The 21963-nt window shown below is 42.8% G+C and overlaps 1 protein-coding gene across 3 annotated transcripts in view; it reads left to right on the top strand.

The window, feature by feature from the left end:
- Positions 1–12980, top strand: part of PDZD2 (PDZ domain containing 2) — a 260890-nt gene extending 247910 nt beyond the window's left edge. For all 3 annotated transcript variants that reach the window (XM_075066889.1, XM_075066890.1, XM_075066891.1), the window contains exons 22-24: positions 1784–2054; positions 5804–5938; positions 7727–12980. In XM_075066889.1, the coding sequence (XP_074922990.1) occupies positions 1784–2054; positions 5804–5938; positions 7727–7893 (573 nt within the window). In that variant the 3' untranslated portion in view covers positions 7894–12980. The remainder of the gene's footprint in view (positions 1–1783; positions 2055–5803; positions 5939–7726) is intronic.
- The last annotated feature ends 8983 nt before the right edge of the window (positions 12981–21963 follow it).

Raw genomic sequence — 21963 nt, 5'->3', positions numbered from 1 at the left:
AGCCAATGTAAAGTACACAGTTACCTCTGCGGCTACTTCTTAGTGCCCATCGACTAAGTGCTTAACTAGTCCTTTGTGCCCAATCCTGCAGACACTTTAACCTGGCATAGTGCATGGGACACCTCATAGGAACATAGGACTGAACGAGACTCCCTGGGTCATCGAGTCCAGTCCTCTCCTATAGCAGGGAGCCCTGTCTTACAGTCCCATTCATAAATTTATCAAACTCTTATCTTAAAATTAGTTGGGTTGCTTGGCCCCACCACTCCAATTGGAAGGCTCCTTTGATGGTTAGAAACCTTCTTCTAGTTTCCAGCCTAAATTTATTCATGGCCAGTTTATATGATTTATTCTTGTATCATCATTGTCCTTGATCTTTAATAGCTCTTTTCATCTCAGTGTTTGTCCCCTGATGTACTTAGAGAGAGTAGTCAGATCCTCTGTCAGCCTTCGTTTTGCTAGTATCCTCTTAAAAAATAGGCCTACTGTTCCCCAGATCATCCTAGTAGCTCTGCTCTGAACCTATTCCAGTTTCAATTCCTCTTTCTTGAACACGGGTAGGGCCCTACCAAATTCGCGGCCATGAAAAAACATGTCACAGACTGTGAAATCAGGTCTTTTGTGTGCTTTTATCCTATACCAAACAGATTTCACGGGGGAGACCAGCATTTCTCAAATTGGGGGTCCTGACCCAAAAGGGAGTTGCAGGGGGTCACAAGGTTATTTTAGGGGGCTCGTCGTATTGCCACCCTTACTTCTGCACTGCCTTAAGAGCTGGGCAGCTGGAGAACTGCAGCTGTTGGCCTGCACCCAGCACTGAAGGCGGCATGCCGCCAGCACAGAAGCAAGGGTGGCAATATCATACCATGCCAGCCTTTCTTCTGCACTGCTGCCTTCAGAGCTGGGTGACCAGAGAGTGGAGGCTGCTGACTAAGGGCCCAACTCTGCAGGCAGCAGCGCAGAAGTGAGGGTGGCAATACCATACCATGTCAGCCTTACTTCTGCGCTGCTGCTGGCGACTCTGCCTTCAGAGCTGGGCTCCCAGCCAGCAGCCACCGCTCTCCAGATGCCCAGCTCTAAAGTGTGCTGCCGCCAGCTGCAGCGCAGAAGTAAGGGTTGCAGTACCCCACCCCCACCCCCGCACAATAATCTTGTGACCATCCCACAACTGAAATTTACTATTTTTAAACTCCTATGACTGTGAAACTGACCAAAATGGACCATGAATTTGGTAGGACCCTAAACATGGGTGACGAGAATTGTACACATTATCCAGATGAGATCTCACTAGTCCCTTTAACAATGGCATTAATATTTCTCTATCTTTACTGATATATCCTCACTGAGGCCTTGTCTATACTACAGAGTAAGTAGATGTAAGTTAACCAACTCAAGTAATGTAAGTTACATCAACGTAGTCTACATCAACTTCCTGCAGTGCCTACACGGTGCTATGTCAGCGGGAGACACTTTCCTGTCGACATAGCTTCAGCCTCTCACTAAGGTGGAGTACTGAAGTCAATTGGAGAGTGTTCTTCTATCAACTTATCATGTCTTCACCGGACCCACTAAATTGACGCCACTGAATCGATTGCAGCAGCACCGATTTAGCCCACAGTGAAGACAAGACCTAAGAGTAAACATTATGCCTAATGGTGTTTAGAGTATCAAACCCTTAGATTATAAGCTTTTTGGGAGCAGAGCCTTCACCTGTATCTGATTTGTACAGCACTATGCATATTCATGATACTGTCAGAGTATAAAGTAATAATCTTTCTTTTAGGTCCACAGGGTGTTTTCAAAGGGTGTGGCATCTCAAGAAGGGACTATCCATTGTGGAGATCTCATTCTGTCAATTAATGGCATGTCTCTGGCGGGTTCTGTCCATGGAGACGTTCTGAATGCTCTGCATCAGGCAAGACTGCACAAATATGCAGTCATTGTCGTCGAGAAAAAGAAAGACAGAGAGAAGATTTCGTCCAGACTTGAAATATCAGCTACCAGCAGAAAACACTTTGTGCCTGGAAAGGATGTTACCATGGAAATAGGAACAGGTATGATCTTAGTCCAAGAATAGTTGGAAGGGAGTCACTGCAGAGCAGACCAAGGGGAAAATGTCCATATGCTTCAGATTATAAGTGTCCGTTTCTTATGTGATCAGAGAAAGCAAACAAAATTAATTTTAATTTTTATTTGTACTCTTTGGAACCCAAATGCAATTTTTAGAAGCCATCATAAATAAGTAGACACTTAGATGAACATTTAGGGCCCGATTCAACTCCCATTGATGTTTATCGCCAATTTTCCATTGATTTCAGTATGGCTTGCATCAGGTCTAACAGGACTCCTGTTTATAATTAAAATGATTATTTCATAACCTTCTGGCAAAAGAAGAATTATTCTTGATTTACACATACTCGTCCAGTTCAGGATGAAGTTGGGGATTGTGTGTTTGAAGGCGTTTAAAATAATAATAGCGAGTGCAAAAACAAAGAAATCGAACCTAGAACTACAGTTTATTATTCACAGGGACTGTGGAACTGATCTATAAAATGGCAGAATTTAATTTTTATGATGTTTTTATGAAAATATACAAGAAAGGTATTTTGATATTACAGAAAACAGAGAGGTCTAACCAAATCCCAATCCATTCCAAAGATGAGACTGGGGAAAAGTGACAGTTTAACAGCACCTGGTCCCAGTGGATATCAGTGGCCTTATGAATAGGTTCCAAATGACCACTTGGCCTTGCTTTGGAGCTGAGATTATCTTGAGATGTGCTGAATGGATCTCCTGGTTTTAGAACTAGGACACTTTACCATTCTGGTCAGCTGATATTTTCTGACCATGTTCTGTGGCTTCAGGAATATTGCTGGTGTTTCTGGGGCTGCACTTCAGTGGTTCCGTTGATACCCACCCTGGAGAAGAGGAGTCAATTAGTGATGATGAATAACTGTCATCACCAAGAGATCTGATAATGCAGAATCCCTCCAGAGTGATCTGCCACTAGCGCTCCAGGTGCTCAGTTCAAGCTGGGCACAAAGAAATGGAGGCACAGAAAAGTTAGTGACTCGCTTTTGAAATTGTCAGTACTAGGCTTTAGCTGAAGCTGTTTTTTTCTATATTGGTATTTTTCTTGCCTTTCTAGTGTTTTTATCCTGAATCACGGTAGAGCATCCAAATAGCTGTAAAAGAGAGACGTATCACTTTATAAATAAATGGATGTGATCCTCAATTCTGTGGATTGGTGTAACTCCATTGTTTGTTTTCAATGGAACCATGCAGATTTATACCAAATATAATTTATTACCAAAATATTTATTACCAAAGTGGGGTGGTCAAAGTGTATGCTGCAGATTAAATGCAGCCCATTATATTTTAATATGCAGCCTATTGGTATCTTCATTTTGATGTAGTGGTGTCTCTGGAGACCACATATATCAGGATGCATATGTCATCTTGATTAGAATGGCCTTTCTGTAACTATTTAATGGCCACATAGACTTAATGGACGTCATTGTAATGGACCTCCCTGACTCTCTGCTCCAGAAGTGTTCCTGCCACTTGAGCTGAAGGGTTCATAGCCTCTGTGGGCTGCAGCTACTGGAGAGCAACATGATCTCACTTAGGGTCCATCCTGTGGAGTGCAGCTGTTACTCCTGGGAGAATTCTGTGCCAAAAAATTCTGCACACAGAAAAAATTCTCCCAGGCCCTCTTCTGTCTCTGAGAGGACGAGGATCAGGCCGGCAGCCAGACTGTGTAGCCTCTATCCCCACTGGGCTGGGCCCTCAAATCACTGCGAGCTGGGCTCTGCAGAGTCCAATGGCCCCTGCTGGTGGCCAGCAACTCTGCAGCCCCAATTCTGTGGGGGAAATCCAGAATTCTGCATAAGTTCTGCATTGCACAGTAGTGCAGAATTCCCCCAGGACAAACGCATGCTAGCCCATACATTTACATAAGCACCTTCCCATTTGGCAGAGCTCAATTTCAGATGCCTAAGGTACAGTTTTGAAATTCAACAGTTTGCACTAAATTATGATAATTCCATGGCTGTATAAATTTGGCAGTCACTGGGGCAGGGAATAGAACATAAATCATAGAACTGTAGGGCTGGAAGGATGTGCTTGAGAAATCATCAAGTCCAGCCCCCTGAGCTGAGGCAAGACCAAGTAAACCCAGACCACCCCGACAGGTGTTTGTGCAACCTGTTCTAAAAACCTCCAGTGATGGCGATTCCACCACCACCGTTGGAAGCATATTCCAGAGATGAACTATCCTTGTAGTTCAAAGGCGTTTCCCAATATCTGATCTAAATCTCCATTCCTGCAGATTAAGCCCGTTACTCTTTTCTCAAGACTAAACATGACTGTTTTTAACATTTTCTCATAGGTCAGATTTTCTAAACCTCTGATTATTTTTGTTGCTGTCTGAACTCTTGCCAGTGTAATCACATCTTACCTAAAATGTAGTATCCAGAATTGGACAGAATACTCCAGCTGAGGCCTCCCAGTGCCACACAGAGCGAGACAGTTACCTCCAGTGTATCGCATACGAGACTCTTGTGTTAATATTCCCCAAAACAATATTAGCCTTTTTCACAACTACATCACATTTTTGACCTGTATTAAGTTTGTGATCTGCTATAAACCCCTGATCCTTTTCAGCAGTACCACTGCCTCGCCTGTTGTACATTGATTTTTATCTTCCTAAGTGTAGTACTTTGCACTTGTCTTTTATTGAATTTCATCTTGTTGCAATCAGACCAATTCTCCAATTTGTCAAGGTCGTTTTGAGTTCTTAATTCTGTCCTCTAAAGTGCTAGCAGCCCCTCCCAGTTTGCTGTCATCTGCAAATTTTAAAAGCATGCTCTTCATTCTGTTATCTAAGTTTTATTAATGAAAATATGGTGGGTCCCCACTAGATACACCCTACCAGTTTGACACTGGACCACTGATAACTACTATTTGAGCATGGCTTTTTGACCAGTTATGAACTCATCTTCTAGTAATTTCATCTAGAATGAACACACTTCACTAGTTTGTTTTTAAGAATGTCATGTGTGACTATGACAGAAGCCTTACTAAAATCAAGATATATCGCATCTACTCCTTTGTTCCAAATTCATGGGGCCATTTCTACATGAGCTATGGCATAATTTCTATTAGGTGTAGCAATATTATGGTTTATAACTTCTGTGGTCCAGCTGCTAGAGGACAGCATACACACACTGGTAGAGATCTGACATATCCATTGATTAGAGAGCAGGAGCATAAATTCACACAAGTCAGTATATTAAAAAACCCTCCTTTAAAAAAATAGAAGAAAATGAATGGGTTTTGATCAAATTAACGTTTGGACAGACTTGCTCTTTAGAAACCCATCATCCAAGACCTAAATAAGTAGTATCAGACTGAAGACTATAAAGTTTTGCAGCTCGTTGTTCTTGTGATTTTTTTTTAAACACTTCAATTTTTTAAAATTAATTTTTACTAAATCCCATTGGGCAAATGTTCATCAGGCCTCCTTAATGTCACCCACAAAAATGTCTAGGCACATCCTTGTTGAACGTGAGAAATCTGAATTACTCCACCCCAATGGGTAATTGCATATTGTAAAAGCTGACCTGCCCAGGCCACTGTGGGTTGTGCAACAGCATAATATGCACGGCCCTTAAAAAAAAAAAAACTGACTGAAAACATGTAGCAGTTTTAGTAGAAATTAAATTGTGGATCATTTTCTCACCATAGCAAAGAAGTAAGAATTGTAGGTCAATAACAAAATGCTGCGTGTATTCTGTTGCAGGTCCAAATGTGGATATGAGTGATGTTATTTCTGTTGAACTATGGAAAACCTCTGCTGGCTTGGGGTTCAGCCTTGATGGTGGAAAAGCTTCAATTACTGGAGACAGACCTTTGCTTGTAAAAAGAATATTTAAAGGTATTTGGAAAATATATTTACATGGCTGTAATCCCATTTTCTTCTACTATACATTGTTCCGACTTGGTTGAATTGCATAATTATGGAGCTGAGTTATTTTCCGATGCATTCTATACCTCTTAATAACTAAAGGCCTACTCTTAAAAACACGGATCATGGTAGTAAGTACCACACCTGCTAACAAGTGTTTGTAGGATTAATGTGGAAAGACTGAGTAAGTGTGCTGTGATTATGTGCTAGGCTTACCCATTACTGTAAATATTGAACTGCAGCCAGCAATATCATTTCATCTAGCATTACAGCAGTATTCTATAAAAAGCTACCTTTTCATCTGTTGTCTCCCATTCCTGTGAAAAGCAAAGCTGACACTTATGGTGAAGGACAGTGCAGTGAAACCATGGTTCTGTGTTCTTCCCAAATACTACTTCTCCTGCTCTGACTTTTTACCTCCTTTTCTCTTTTTTTGTTTTTGTTGAGCTTTCCTCTGAAGTTCTTAATCTACAATATGGTGTTAATTTTCTGCTTCAGGTGCTCTTAGCACAGTGATCAGTCTTCTCCCAAGAGTACAATACACAGTGCATGTGCATTGGAAAACTGCCATTCTTGGATGCTCTGCCTGTCAGCCAGATGGCTAAACTTTGCATGTGTTGCATGCAGAATAGAAACCAATGCCCAGTGCTTCCTTGTACTTTTCATATAGTTTAGTCCTGGCTCTTATGGATATGATCGTGTGAAAAGCTGAGTGCCTCCTACAAGGAGCTAAGCCTCTTTAGCTCCCATTGACTTGGTGGGATCCAAGGGTGCTCAGCATCTTGCAGGATCAGGCCCCATGTTCCTATTCTCTTATAAGGAAAAAGAGTCAAAATGAAAGCTATATGACCTAGCCACAAATCAGTTTCATTTTGTAATATTTAATATGTAAACATTTATTTTGTGGGGGAGGGTCACTTTTCATTTTGTATGAGGCCATCATTGTGTGTTTATTTGGAACATTCCTATTTATGTCATTAATTACAACTCCTACTGGTGTTTTTTGATACATGATGCAGGGCTGCCCAGAGGATTCAGGGGGCCTGGGGCAAAGCAGTTTCGGGGGCCCCTTCCATAAAAAAAAGTTGCAATACTATAGATTACTATATTTTCATGGGGGCCCTGCAGAGCCTGGGACAAATTGCCCCACTTGCTCCCCACTCTGGGCAGCCCTGACATGATGATACAGCTACATTATCATCATAGAGAAAATACACTTGATCACTAACGTATGGTTTCTAACTGTACAGGAAGTTTGCCTCTGTCTATATCCTAAAGCTTGTTGTCCTTGGTTTGCCCCCTCACTGTCACTAACGATTTTAGTGTCTGTTGTTTTATCCTCTGGAGAATAAAATGCTAAAATTCCATTGAGGTTCACACTGGGCAAAAAATGGCCTGTTATATTTTCTGTGGAAATAACTATTTTTGTCCACATGAACATGCACATTTATTTAATTCAATAGATTTTCTTACAAAATATTAGTCAATATACAGCAGTTTTGATGCCCCCATATTGCTTAGTTAATCTCAGCAGAAGCTTAGTTTTACACGACATCTCAAATAACCAGAATTAAACATTATCTGAGCTACGTTGATACTTTACTATTACTGTGTGCACTATGTTGGAATAAATTTAGTGCTGAGTCTCAGGGATTAATAATACAATTGGCATTGTTAGAAGAATTATTTATTTCCCATTTGTCACAGTGGAAAGCGATCCCTTTGTTTTTATATTGACTGTAACTTATTTGCTCATAGGTGGCGCCGCAGAACAAGCCGGAAAAATAGAAGCTGGAGATGAAATTGTTGCCATTAGTGGAAAATCACTGATTGGTCTCATGCACTATGATGCCTGGAACATCATTAAATCTGTCCCAGAGGGGCCAGTTCAGTTGCTGATCAGAAAGCCTAGAACTTCAGTATGACAGAAGCACTATTTCTAGCTACGCTTGTTTAAGGCGACATGTTCATTAAAAGTAATCCTTTCAAAACAGACTACCAGCTGTCCTTACGTTTTTGAAGCTGTGTAGAAGTGACATAATGCTCTCTAGCAGCTTGCTAAAAGCATCAGAGGAGCACTGGGATATGCAAACAAGGAACATATTTGTGTCATGCAGTGTTTTTATAAACTTTACTTTCCCAGAATGTAAAAAGCCAAAGAGTAAGAGGACTTTTGTGTCAGGTGGTATTTTAATGGAACTTCTAAACCTTTTAGCAGATTCTGTTTGAAATGTTTTGCCTGTTCCCAGTATTTTTAGTGCTTGGAGATTGGGAGCCCATAACTCATTCGTTGCTATCCTGCTAATGAGGATGGATATTTTGACTGTATTACTTAGCTATAACTTGACTTCAACACACTGACTTGGGGGTCCAGTCCGTATTTGTTATAAAAGGAGAATATCTGGAACAAGCTCACTTTATTCTTCTAAGTGCAGTTTTGCTAAAGAGGCATGACAAAAAGAAGTATAATTTTGCACAGCTTTGTAAATCTAAACCACAAACATTTTGTCATGAAGCTCAGAATCATCTAGAAAACTATGAACTGAACACACAACATTGTTAAATCAGCTCTCAGTGACATATCATTAAATCTGAATATCACACCATATTCATACATTAGAAATCTGTGTGCAGACCTTTTGTTTAGGAAAAGAAAATCTGTTGCAAATGTTGGATGACTGTCTGCAGAGGATTGGAAGGACGGTAGCAGTTTTGGTATAACTTATGGATATAATTAAGACTGGAGTGTAAAAATTGCAGTCTGAACTTTCAAACTTCGGTTCCTAAAGTTAGACACCTGAATAAAAGTGGGCTGATTTCAAAGATGCTGAGCGCTCACAGTTCCCATTATCTTCAGTGGGGGTGCGGCACCTCTGAAAATCCACCCACTTTCATTTGAGTGCCTAAAAGAGGATCACTGTTGCCGAAGTTTAAAAACTCAAGTTTGAAAATTTGGGTCTAAATATCTAGATTTTGTCCAGTTAAATTTGAACTGGCCACTCTTGTTACTTTTCTTCTCAAATATTTATTTTCACATGCAGCGTACGTATTGTAAATATGTCTTGGGTTGAGTGGGTAGTGGACTAGTTGATGAGGATTCCGAATTATGGAATTGGCTTTATCTGCATAGATCATAACTCATTAGCTGAAAAACCATATTGTAGAAACAATTGAATGTCACCTGTACTTATCCTGGATTTTTCACCAATATTCAAAGCATGTATCTATAACAGTTGTTTTCCTATGTATTATTTATCATACGCTGTTTGAGGGGAAGAAAGAATATGGTATGAGAGGTTAGAACAATTTATTTGCTTAAGTTTGAGATGACTGAATAACACACAAGTGACAAAGCAAAAAGGAATCATCCTCCCTAACAGTGAGAACAAGTTGTTTGGTCCAGTGTCCTCAAATTGTCATGGGCCCAAAACCATAGAAACAGCCCTGACCAATAGAGGCATTCCAAATCCAAACCTGGAGGCAGCTCAGCAGCCTGCAAATGGCCCCAATATTTATAATGAGCGTTTGCTGGATATGTGGTGTTGAAAAGGTCTGGGGGACCCAAACGTTGTAGCTGGAACCAATCTCTAGTTTATACCATATTCAGATGTATTTATTCAAATTATTTTTATAGTCAGTAGTCTTTACTGAATGAAACATTTTCTTTTGGTTGTGTTTCCGGCTAGAATACAACTTGTGATGTGTGGAAATGCATAGAGTTCCTTGTGGCATCCAGAGATCAGGTATACAGAAAAGTTACACAACTTCTCTGTCTAGATATAAAAATATATATGGGTTTTTTTCAAGTTACATGAACATTAGAGTATCTATCTAGGGAGAGATGCCAACAACATCTGGGTACTGAAAAGATGAATGCGGGGCTGCAGCCTTCAGGTGCTCCACCCACAGAATTTCCAATGAAGCTAGTGGAAGTTCTGCATATGGAGTGACTGCAGAATTAGATTCACTTTGTCACTGATCCTACAATGAGCTTTGAATGCAACTTTGTTAGCTTTAGTGAGGCTCAATGTGGGTGCAGGATTCCAGCCACATGGACCTCACTGTGGTATCAGGCCCCATATTGGGAGGAAAAGCTTAGCTTAAATTTATGCTGAAAACAGGGAGAAAATATGACAAACTGTGATGCCTTTTTCAGGAATGATCAAAATCTGAAAAAGTTAGACAAACAGTACATATAGTAGATACATAAATATGCATGTAGAGTTTAATGCAGTATAGTGAATACACACACACACACATATATACACACACACACACACACACACACACACACACACACACACACACACAGTACAGGATTGACACTTTGCTATTTTAAAATGGTAAACCACCATTGTGTTTTGAAAAATGGCATTTTTTCCAGTGCAGCATTAGAACTTTACTAAATTTTGAACCAAGAAGCATACAGATCCCTTACTTAAGTGTGAACTCAAAGCAGAAGCTTTTCATCTTATATATTAAGCTTACTGAATTTGAGGGGTATCTTGAAAATGACATATAGTAGATAATATAATTTTCAGACACTTATTTGCAGATACTTTTCACTGTCTGACAGTGATTTATAAAGCTTTCATTTTTCAGTTATCAAATACTCCCTTTTATTTTACACATACTTGGAAATATATGTTGGGCAAATGTCAACATCAAAACTAGGTGGGTTTTTGTGTGTGAGATAAAATATGAAATATAATTTAAAGGATGATGGATTTAACATGTAAGTGCTATGGTTTATTAACATGTTCTGAATATTATGATACAGTTCTACTAATGATATTCTTTTGTTTGATGTATAATTTTTAACCCTGACATATTAAGCCATGTGATCATTCTTCTTGCCAAAGCTATGTTTTGTGATAGGAAACAGAAGATCTCTGTTGATTCTACTAGGAGTTCAAATTATTACAATAGAATTTTTCAGCAATTGTGCTGAGGTAACATTACTCATCAATTTAAAAGTCCATGTTCTAGGAATCTGCTTTCAAAAAGGAAAGAGTGGAGAATATGGTCATTTGTATTCAATCTTCACCTTGTAGAGGTAAAGTAAGAGTTGTACAACACATGGTGCAAATGAAATCCTGCTGTGCAGTTAATGTAGAGTGAGAGTATATGGATTGGAAATGTGAAATTAATAGGTATGAAAAGAAATCTAACTAATAGATCAGGCTAAGCAGATCTGACAACATGTACCTGTTACTGTTCTCTAGGAACAGATGACTCTACAGTACTCTTTTGAAATTTACTAGGAATGATTCTTTATTACACTGTAAACTATTACTTTTCTAGGATCCTGAAAAAGCCAAAATAAGGCATGGAGGTTCCTTGAGCACCTCTAGCTGGCACAGTCACAAAGCCTCCTTCCTATCCTATACATCAGTGAGCTAGGAAAGAACCTTAAGGTGCCAACAACCTTACATTTTCTATGATGGATTCTGGTCTCACTTATACCAGTGTTAATTCAGAGTAACTTATTGGAAGTCAAGAGTTTTACATCTGTGTGAAAGCTGGTGTGAGGACAGAATCAGTTGTGATGAGTCTCTCTCTCTTTAGCTGTAAGATAAAAGAATGGGGTCATAGGACTCAGAGATATAATCCTTTTCTGTCCTGAACAATGATCAAGGAACCAACCCAGCACCTTTCAGCTGACCACTGATTTGTGAGGAATTATACAGAAAGTTCCCCAGACCCCAGCAGATAACTTCGGGTTTTCATTCTTAGCTTCACTGATTGGAGGCCAGTGCCCAAGATGGTCCTTTTTCATATTAGGGATCATCACTCAGTTCCCTAAGCATTTCAAGGCTATTGTATCTCTTTAGGGCCACACAGTTGCAGGTAGAAAGATAAGCATGTTACCAGTCAAGATGTATATGGACATTAATTTGTCCCTGGCCCCAAACAGGTCTGCAGTTCTTCAACATGGACCTGGAGTGGAGGGAATGGCTTTCAGAGCAGGGCAAACTTCCTTCTGGATAAGCTGGCCCGTCACAGATCTGCCTTCCAGGGCTGGAGCAGCTCAGAAGGATGTGCATACTGGATATTGGGGGGATTGGGCTCTAGTATGATACTGGGCATACAATATCTTGCGGTCCTTACGTATGAAAACCTCTCATTGGCTTCTCTGGGAATTGTATCTGTGTTAAGGACTACAGGATTAAGCCTAAAGTTGGGAGGAGACAGTTTGGCTGGTTACTTTCATCCCAGTCCTAATAAAACCCTTTTGAGGGTAATAAAGTATTAAGAATTTTTGTGTGACTGACATTTCCAATCAGCCCTCATTCAGAATTAGTCCTAATTACATTCTACAATTGTTTTTTTTTTTTCCCAAAAAGCTGGATCAATTATCCACAGCCAGGTTTTGGAATGTTAGCTGCTTGTGCATATGGGTATGTAACTGTATACGTGAAAATATTGATGAGGATTAGAGTAGATCACGTGAGACATTGGAATTCCAATCTAGTTAGGTTTTGGGTGTTCTGTTAAGATGATACACTTCTTGTATGATATTGTATATTGACACTTATTTATATAAATATTACTTCTTTTATTGAAACCCCTTTAAAATGCCTTGTATATTATAAAAAAGTGAGTGCAATAATATGAAATGGACTGTACATTTTCAAAAGTTGCTTTCTCTGTTATGTAAATCTGCATCTCCATAAATATGGGGTTTTTTAGTGATTTTGAAAAATAAATATTACACTTAGTACTTTGCTAGCTATTCATTTCCACAGCAAAATAAGTGAGTAATGGTCTTTTCAGTTCACTTATTTGAACCTCTGACCTGCCATTCATAGAGGTAATATTCTGGATGGCGAACTCATACATTTTGAGGCCTAAGAAGTATTAAACTATGTATCTGATTGAGGTAAAAAAAATCCTTGAAACTCATTCAGTGGGAATTGGATTGGCTTTAGCTGCTGTTTAAATTTTGCATTCTGTAGGGCTCTTTTGAGACTTGATTGGGAATATAAACAGCATTTTTTGAGGCATGTTTACAGGGAAGATTCAAATAGGTGAAAACTACATTTTTCTATGAATAACTGAGGTCTCTGTAGTCTAACACCAATAAAACATTAAACAATAAACACATTTCCCACCCACAATTCCTGCTTTAAAAAAATAATATCAGTGGACTCCATGGTGGATGGTATGTGTAATGGATCATGCTTCCTATGCAGAAAAACTTTAAAATAATCAATTACAATTCTATATTACAGATCATTCCACAAATAAAAAGTCTTGTTCCACGTCGGTGAACTGAAGTCAACAGGAGTCTTTCCATTGACTTCAATGCACTTGAGATAAGAACTTATGACAAGCTCTAATATTTATATTTTAATGATACAAATCTTGGCTCATCTGTCTCTGGTCTCTTCTCTTTCCTTTGAGATGGGTCTGGCTGCTACTGCTGTGACAGCCTGCTCCTGGGAACATCATCTCATACATCTCCACCTCACTGACTCACCTGTTAGTAAATCTCTTGAAACGTGATTGTGCCTCAGTCATGCTTATTCAGTTCTCTTCCTCTCTTTGGCCTCGTGACTGGCTGCTTTAATGCATATACCACGCAATCGATCATTGTCTTTGCAGCACTGCTCCCTGTACCAGTGCTGCTTTCAATTCAGTAACTAGGCAAGGCTGCGTTGAGGTTTTTCACTGAAAACAGGGATTCTGCCTCTTTGTTAAAGGTGATGTGTGCTGCTGCTTCTCCCCCCAAATTACAGCACTTCTTTGTGGGGCACAGGATGACTTTTCTGAGAACTTGCAAGTAAATCAGTTAATGACAAGGGATGTCATTGCAGAAAGATTCTGGAGGAGGCAAAGTGTGTCAGCATCCCTGCTTCTGGGACCAGGGGAGGGAGGTAGCATAGAATATCAGGGTTGGAAGGGACCTCAGGAGGTCATCTAGTCCAACCCCCTGCTCAAAGCAGGACCAATCCCTAAATGGCCCCCTCACGGAGGGAACTCACAACCCTGGGTTTAGCAGGCCAATGCTCAAACCACTGAGTTTTCTCTCTCCCTCCAACCATATTTACTAACAGGTGACTCAGTGAGATGGAGACATATGAGATGATGTTCCCAGGAGCAGACTCACAGCAGTATCAGGCAGACCCATCCCAGAGGAGGGCAAGGAGGTGGCATGCCGGTCCTACCCTAGGGAGCAGGGGCATAAGAAGGGCATATCTCACTATTGGCCGGCCTGGGGCAGGGATCAAAGCACTGCTGCTGCTCCCTGTCCAGCAGGCAGAGAGAGAAGGGCAGTGCTGACAATGCAGCAATTAGAAGGTCTGGCCTGGCCTGGCCTGACCCACAGCAGCAACTGGCAAGAGCTATGAAAAGTCTGGAGAAGGAGGCAAACCATGGTTGAGGGGAGAGTAGACGACTGCCCCTGCTGCCCCATAGCAAATGACACTCCTACTTTAATAAGTTTAGGGGTCAAAATTCATTTAATAATGGTGACTTTGAGAAATTTCACACCCTGTGTCAGACCATGGTTTTGTTTTTTGTTGTTTGTCCTGAATGATCTTAAAGGAATAACACAGTCTTCACAATACCGCCACTTTTAGACTTCCCTCACAGTCAACACACACTGCTGCACTTGCTGCATTGGAAGGAGTTTTACTGATATGTATTATACTCTCAACCTTAATTCCATTTTAATATAGTTGGGAATTGTGACAGAGTTCTGAGAGAGAGACCCTGAGCCATGATTAACACTAATTAGGCCTCTCCATTCTCCCCCTTTCTCCCAGGCCTAACTGCTCTCGGGTGACTACAAGGGGAGTTCTCCAAGCAGAGCCACCTTAGTTTCCCCACCTCACCTTCCCTTGCGAGAAAGGGCTAGAAAGTGGGATAACAGTGGAAAGGTTAGGGTAGTGGGATTGAGACACTGTAAATAAGGCACTGTTGTCTATATGTGAGAGGCTCTCCAAGTGGTCTGTGTTTGTGGAAGAGACAGAGATACTGCAGTCCCACTCTGTCATATGAACGGGCTTGTCTGGGATCATGCCTGTCTCCGAGCGTGAGGAGAATCTGAGGGAGGAGCCTGTGTAGTGGTTTGGCAGTCTGGGCGATGGAGGAAATATAGCAATTGCTGAGGGAGCAGCAAGGACAGATGCAGAAGACTTTGCCGACTTTCCAACAGTCCCCCCCATGCAGAGGAACAGTCCTTGCGTTTGCCTGGCAGGCTGAGCAGCTAAAGATCCCGCAGGAATTTAGAAGAGAGCAAGCCCAGGTTTAGTGCCACTCTTGCAAAGTTTGGTGAGTCCCGTGGCAAGAGACAGAAACCGGGCACAAGACTCTATAATATGGGAGCTGCATATAACCCTGATGCATTTCTGATCACCTTTGAGAGTGTGGCAGCAGGAGCCAGTTGAAACAGACCCATGAGGGCACTTCGGCTGGCACCCTGTTTTACCAGGGAAGCACTTGCGGTATATTTGGCTCTCAGTGATGAGCAGGTGAGACACTCTGACAGAGTTCAGGCAGCGGTCCTGGACCAGGTGGGCCTGTCCATGGAAAAGTAGTGCCATAAATTTAGTGCCACAAGGTTGATTGGGGGGATTGTGGCTTCCTGCATTTGCCCAGAAATTAACAAACCGGGCTATGCGTTGGTTACAGCCAGGTACAGAAACTGTGGGAGAGATTATGGAGCTTGTGATTCTGGAACAGCTTCTACAGAGTCTCCCTGAATATGGCTCAGGTGACATCAGCCGGAGGCCACAGTTAAACTGACTGAGAAGCTTACTGAGGTAGACATTCCCAGAAAGGGTCACTGGCTTAAGGGGCTACACCTGGAAAAGAGGTGGGGAAGGGCACTGAAAGTAAGAGGGAGGAGCCTGAAGAACTCCATCAGAGGCTCAGACCATAGTGTGTTTCCAGTGTGGATGTGAGGGGCAAACAAAGAGAGACTTCTACCTACACATGGAATGTCACTTTGCAGAATTTTTCTGGGACGAGACTTCCAGGCCAAAAAAAGAGGAAGCTCCGACTGTCTGGGTAATGGTAGGGAAGAAGTACCAGAGGCTTCTTGTGCACATGGCTTCAGCCTGTTCATAAATCAGGTGGGAGTTAGCAAAGCCCCTCCGGATACTACCCAGAGCTAGGGTCAAAACAGAATGTCAATGTGGGGATGAGAAATTCTGCCTCATGGTAGAGGTGCAAGAGGAAGCATAGGTGGAAAGATGTAGGGTTGCTGGATGGATTACTCCACCCCCTTGTACTGGGCACAGATTGAGAGTCCTTCCCATTAAGGAAGCAAATGGATGGACTGTTGGGTGGAAAGAACCCTGCAGGACAAGGTGAGGAGGAAATAAGCAGAGAGGGACTGGAGAAACTAGACACAAGATTACAAGCCAGAAAGAAAGGGAGGATGGAGAAGTCTCCCCAGATACTAATGGGAAGGAGAGAGAAAATAAAAGTGCAGGATCAACAGGTAGAGGTAATGAGCTAATCCATTGCGGTTGGATGATTATTAGAGTCATTACGTATATTTATCCTGTTTCTTCCTCTCCCCTTCCCAAGAAGGCCTAATTGGTCAAGGGTGTGCCTAGTTACCTGGCCAGCTCTATGGGCAGGGGTGTCAGAGAGAGGAGCCATGGCCCCATCTCCGCCCCACACCTTCTGCAACTCTCAGCAGTTGCTCACCTGGAGTGGGCACTGCACTCAGACCAGTTATGCCAGGGTATTGTGTGGGGCTATGGAACCTGGGAAGCTCGTTACGAGTGCCACTCAGTGGGACGAGCCAGGTTTTTGGCAGGTGAGGGCAGAGGACTCGTCTTTACAGAGTACATGGGGGCAGTTGGTTTGGGTTTGGGATTTTTTTCCCTAAAGCAAATTTACTTTTTTTGGTTGGTTGGTTGGTTTTTAAATACTCTGTTGTAGGATAGTGACATTTGCTTCAGCTTGCATCAGGGCTCATTGCTTCCTGCAGCTTAGCAGTGATTATTAAAAGTTCTGTCCCCATTTTACTGCATAGGCTCAAAATTCCCATAGGTCTGAATTTTAAAATTTCATGAAGAGAAGAAACTGCAATCTAGGTGGTACATGCAGAATGTGCCATTTCGAGTCAGATCTGAGAGAAATCTCGTGAGCTATGACTGTGAGGGGTAGGAGGAGAAGGCTAATTCTGAAACAACACATCGATCGATATCCTCCCCTCCGTTATCTCAGTTCCTATTCTTAATAATATTTTGCCAGCATTAAAAAGTGATGCCATTCTACTATCAATAGAGACGTGCAAGTCCTGTCAGCTGAAAAGGAAGGGGCAACTGTTCTAGGAGTCAGCTGCCACTTACCCTAATTTGCAGACAGTTGGACTATTTCCTTACATGGTGGAAGCAAATCTATTCTGACTACTATTCCCTTTGCCAACACTCATGAAGTTGTGAAAGTGGAAGCAGCGGGAACTGTACAAGGAATGAGAAGCAGCAAAGATTGTGAGCAAAGACAAGCCTGTCCTTTTCAGACTGTGAATCCCCCGCCCTATCTGGAGAGGGCTCCGCTGGGTTTGATCCCCCTCTCCTGGAAGATGTTTTGGCCTGAGATTTGTTTTTCTTTGTAAATCTGCAGACCACACCCGATTTTGCTCTGTGTAAAAGAGTGAAATGGCAGCAGGCTGCAGCACGTGTATGGGGAAGTGATAGTACAGTAACCATTGCATTTCAGCTGGTTGCTAGTTCCCAAACAGCACGTGAGCAGGAAAGTCCCTACCGTTTTGCTGAGTCCTTCTGCAGTTCAGAACCAGTTCACAAGACGCCAGGGCCATTGTGAGGGCTACAGTCATTCTGTGGTTCCCTGTCCTCCAGGACACCATCACCCTTCCCTCCTACTGGGGGAGGGAGGGGCCTCATGTCATGGTCTTATCTCCTACTCTGCGCCACACTCTCCTCCCGCTTTGGCCTCTGAACCTCCCCTGCCACTACCAGCAACTGCCATGAACTTTACCTCCCCCTCCCCCGCTCTCTTGGTTTGGAAGGAAGGAAGAGAGACTTTCTGGCTACTAAGGCTTTATCTGCTCACTTGGCACTGCGGGGTGAGTCCCAGCTCTTGTAGGTGTACTTGTGCTAGCTCTCAATGAACAAGTGTGCTAAAAAGAGTCGTGTTGCAGTGGTAGCACCGGCAGCAGCACCATGAGCTGGCTGCCCTGAGTACACATCCACCCCAGACCCCTGAGCCCTTCCATTCTTTCCCATGACTTCGCCCCATATGTTCATCCATCAGCCTGTCCTCTCACAGTTTGTTTGCAGTGTTAGAGTAGCTGTGTTGATCCTGGGGTATTAGTGAGATGTGGTGAAATAACCTCACCCTCCTTTTCTCCTCTCATTTCTTCTCCTACCTCTCTCCGCAGGGAGACCTGCCCTCCTCCAAGTGCAGGACCCCCCAGCCCAACTTTTGGCCCAGACACACCTGAGTGTTTGAGAAGGAAGAAAGGGAAAAGGGGAAGAGGTATGAGGGAAAAGAGATGTGAGAGAGAGAGCAGGTCCTCTGCAGCGCCTGGTGTATTCCAGTGATGAAGGAATGTCAACATGGAATGTAAATTGGGAAGTGAGCTCTGCTGGTGACCTCTGGCTCAAAGGGTGCATAACACACAGGAAACCAGGCTGCCTGGAACCAACAGCCACTAGTGGCACTTTGTTGCCCTTTAAAAAGTCCCAGCCCAGAAGAACCTCAGCTTCTCCCTGCACCTTGAAATCCCTGGCCCACAAGATTGGTGCCTTTTCTTCTCCCCATCCACCCCAAGGTGGCTCCTACAGCTGCTGCCAAAAGCCATCTGCAAAACACAAGCCCAATACCACATGATCTCTGAGTCTGACTCATTCATATAATGGATAGTCCTAGAACTACTGCTTGCAATTTCTGTTGCTGTCTGGGACTCCCAGACCCTGCCATTCCTGTGTGGGGAAAGTCGTGGTCCTCTGAGGGCTGGTCTACACTACGGGGGAAAATCGATTTTAGATACGCAACTTCAGCTATGTGAATAACGTAGCTGAAGTCGAATATCTAAAATCGATTTACTCATTTGTCCTCACCGCGCGGGATCGATGTCCGTGGCTCGCCATGTCGATTCCGGAACTCCGTTCGTGTTGGTGGAGTTCCGGAATCGATATAAGCGCGCTCAGGGATCGATATATCGCGTCTAGATGAGATGCGATATATCGATCCCCGAGCAATCGATTTTAACCCGCCGATACGGTGGGTAGTGTAGACGTGGCCTGTGATCCCTATTTACTGCGACTGTCAATACCTCTTCTCGGGAGGGATGTCTACCAGGCAAGCCAAAGCATGGAATAGCTGTAACATTACTGAGGAACCCATTTCGGCCAACTTCTCAAACTACCCTTAGTGTTTAACCTCCCAAGCCTGAGCAAGCCAGTCAAGAAGCTCGGTAGCCTCTCATTAGCCTTCTGCTTCTCCAAACACTTACATTGGTCAAATAAGTTCCTAAAGGGTTACTACAGTTATTTTAAAAAAAGGTCATAAAATGGCTCTTTTCTTCAATGTTAAAAAAGCTCTTCAATTCAACTACATGTTCCATTCTGAAATAAAGCTGTCTGTCTGTCTATCCATCTAGCTGAGAGATGAGGCGGGTGAGGTCATATCTTTTATTGGACTAACTTCTGATAGAGAGAGCAGTTTCAAGCGGCACAGAGCTTTTTTTCTGTGGTTCAGAAATTTGCCTCTCTCACCAACAGACAATAAAAGAGCTGCTCACCCACCTGGTCTCTTTAATATTCTGAGACTGACATGGCTACCACTACGCTGCATATCTATCTAGCTATCTAATCACTCATCCCTGTACTAGCTAACGCTCTAATAGATGGGTGCTTCTCTGAGTATTTCGAAAGTGGCATAGTAATAAAAGCAAAACTCTTACACTTCCCTGTTTACTGTTTTTCCCTGCATGGCCTGGACTCACCCTGAAGTGTGAGGGTGAATCATTCTGATACCTTTGTACTGAGCAAACCTGATATCTGAAACCATTGCTCCCTCAGGATATTTTCCACCTGGTGGCCAGTGACAACATCTTGATTCACTGTCTAAGCAGCTGATCAAGGGAAAACATAATTATTTAGTGAAAAACTGTTTTCCTTAGTTACTGATAGGGGTGGGGGGAGGGGAGGACTGTGATTCAGATCTCTGAGTTTTGCTCATAGAGTTGTTTCTGAGGAGTCGCTCTGTCTTTTAAGAGAATAGATCCCATTTAGAGCTAGAGGGGCATGGGGTTACTCTGGCTTCATACGGGTGTTGCTGAAGGCAGAAGTGGGGAGAGAGAGCTCAGTGGTTTGAGCATTGGGCTACTAAACCCAGGGTTGTGAGTTCAGTCCTTGGGGAGCCACTTAGGGATCTGGGGCACAATCAGTAGTTGGCCCTGCTAGTGAAGGCAGGGGGCTGGACTCAATGACTTTTCAGGGTCCCTTCCAGTTCTATGAGATAGGTATATCTCCATATACTTTTAAGTGTTAGCCTGGATGGGAGGTCTTGTGTCAGTGTGAAAGGGTCAGAAGCCCTTCCTCCCCTTGCCTTCTCTTACACACCAGAGCAAAAGGCAGCTACAAACTCAGAGCTAGCACACATGCAGCACAAAAGGGGTGGTGGGGGGAATGTCAGTGTCACTAAAATCCCCAAAATAGGTGGAGTATGTGACAATGACAATGGAGAGGAAGGCGGATCCAGTGGCTGCGGTACAACGTGGGACCTAGGAGACCCAGGTTCATGGCCTGGCTCCACTACAGACTTCCTGGGTGACCTTGGGCAAGTCACTTAATCTCTCTCTGTCTCCTCGATTCCCCATCTGTAAGAAGAGGATAATAGCATTGCCCTGCCATGCAGGGGAGCTGTGCAGATACACTAAAGGATTGTGAGTGCTCAGATACTATGGTGATGGGCCATATAAATTTCTTGGCTATATTCTTGTGCACTGGCTTCTAGTCCAGAGCTAAAGCAGGGAGACTGAATCCTGACGAAGGGTGTTTTGACATACGTTCTCCCAGCGCTCTTGGGAGTGTTCAGGCTGCCAGAATGTCTCCAGGTGTTCCCTGGCATTGGGCTATGACATTCAGAACTATACCGCAGACCTTTAGGTTCTAATCTACCAAAGCACTTGGGCTGAAAGTTAATGCACACTTATGTGTAGGCCCTTTGGTCCAATGGCATTAAACACGTGCTAAAGTTCTTTGGTACATCAGCGCCATGACAGGAAGTTAACAGGGAAAGGGACAGGCACTTTTATTTCTCTGCCAATCACCACACATACAAGTGGCACTATATTAATAAACTTATTTTTAAATGCTACAGATTGCCACAGTCACACTAGTGTAAGCTGCACTGTTTTCACTGAGGACTAATACTGTACAACAGGCTAAGTTACAAAGGCCAAAGCAGCTCTGCTAAATGTTACATTTCTCTCATGAACATTTCTCTCAGGAACTGGTATGGCAGATTCACTGTGGATATAGTCTTAAACAATACAGTAGGCATATGACTATTTAAGAATGCTGTGAGACTGGAAAAGCATCAGGAATCAGAGATAATGAAAAGGAATGGGGGACAGTGATTCCAAGAGTACTTGTGTTAGCATTTTGGTGGCTTATGCTGTAAAAGGGCTAATTCCTGCATGCAGTCTATATTGAATGGACACATCAATGGACGTTCGATTCCATGCTTGCCCACCTGAGGCATGAGCACTTGAGTTAGGATTCACTGAAGGCAGCTGATCACTATATCATTATAACTGCCTGTCTCTTTGACTTTGCCTCACGGATGTCTAGCTTTAAGCTCAAGTGAAACATGCCCAAAATGGATCTCTTTGTGAAGGCCAAGACTAAAACAAGGTAAAAAAAGAACTAGATAAATTCATGGAAGATAGGGTCCATCAATGGCTATTAGCCAGGATGGACAGGGATAGTGTCCCTAGTCTCTGTTTGCCAGAAGCTGGGAATGGGTGACCGGGGATGGATCACTTGATGATTACCTGT

Source organism: Chelonoidis abingdonii, chromosome 6 (assembly GCF_003597395.2).
Source record: "Chelonoidis abingdonii isolate Lonesome George chromosome 6, CheloAbing_2.0, whole genome shotgun sequence".
In the NCBI taxonomy this organism is placed as follows: domain Eukaryota; kingdom Metazoa; phylum Chordata; order Testudines; family Testudinidae; genus Chelonoidis; species Chelonoidis abingdonii.
The sequence above is the reverse complement of the archived record's forward strand: the minus strand, read 5'-3'. Positions and strand labels throughout refer to the sequence as shown.